General features: G+C 72.8%; 1 protein-coding gene across 1 annotated transcript in view; it reads left to right on the top strand.

The window, feature by feature from the left end:
* Positions 1-389: 389 nt before the first annotated feature.
* Positions 390-485, top strand: part of HECA (headcase homolog (Drosophila)) — a 64,622-nt gene continuing 64,526 nt past the window's right edge. Inside the window, exon 1 of the mRNA XM_006834708.1 lies at positions 390-479. Coding sequence (XP_006834771.1) covers positions 390-479 — 90 coding nt within the window. The remainder of the gene's footprint in view (positions 480-485) is intronic.

Here is a 485-nt window from a genome sequence, read left to right as displayed (position 1 = left end):
TCACCAGCGGGCTTGTCGGTCGTGAGATCACCTGGTGGGCGCGGCCAGGCCGAAACCCCTGTGTCGTCACGGGCGGGGCGGGGCCAGAGCGTGTCAGCCAAGCCGAATCAAAACAAGCCCGAGACCCGCCTTTTCCCTCCGGCTCGGGAGCGGCTCGCTAGCGCCCCGAGCCTGCGGCGTCCCGAGCTCGGTGGCCGCGTGCCGGCTCCTGGAAGCCAGGCTGGGAGCGGCGGCCAGGATGGCGCGGCGCGGGCCGCGCGGCTAGACGGGCGCCGGGGAGCCGCCAGCCCGCGCCCTGCATTCTCTCGGGCGCCTGGACCGCGGGGACATGAGCGGCCGTACAGCGGGGAGCCGCCTTCGCTGACGCCGGGCACCTGGACGCTCGCGAGATGCCCAACCCCAAAGCCAGCAAAGGCGGCCGCAAAAACAAGCGCGCCAACAGCAGCGGGGACGAGCAAGAAAATGGAGCCGGGGCCCTGGCAGCG

The sequence above is a fragment of the Chrysochloris asiatica genome, unplaced genomic scaffold, assembly GCF_000296735.1.
Source record: "Chrysochloris asiatica unplaced genomic scaffold, ChrAsi1.0 scaffold00013, whole genome shotgun sequence".
Classification (NCBI taxonomy): Eukaryota; Metazoa; Chordata; class Mammalia; order Afrosoricida; family Chrysochloridae; genus Chrysochloris; species Chrysochloris asiatica.
This window is presented reverse-complemented; position numbering and strand designations above follow the sequence as displayed.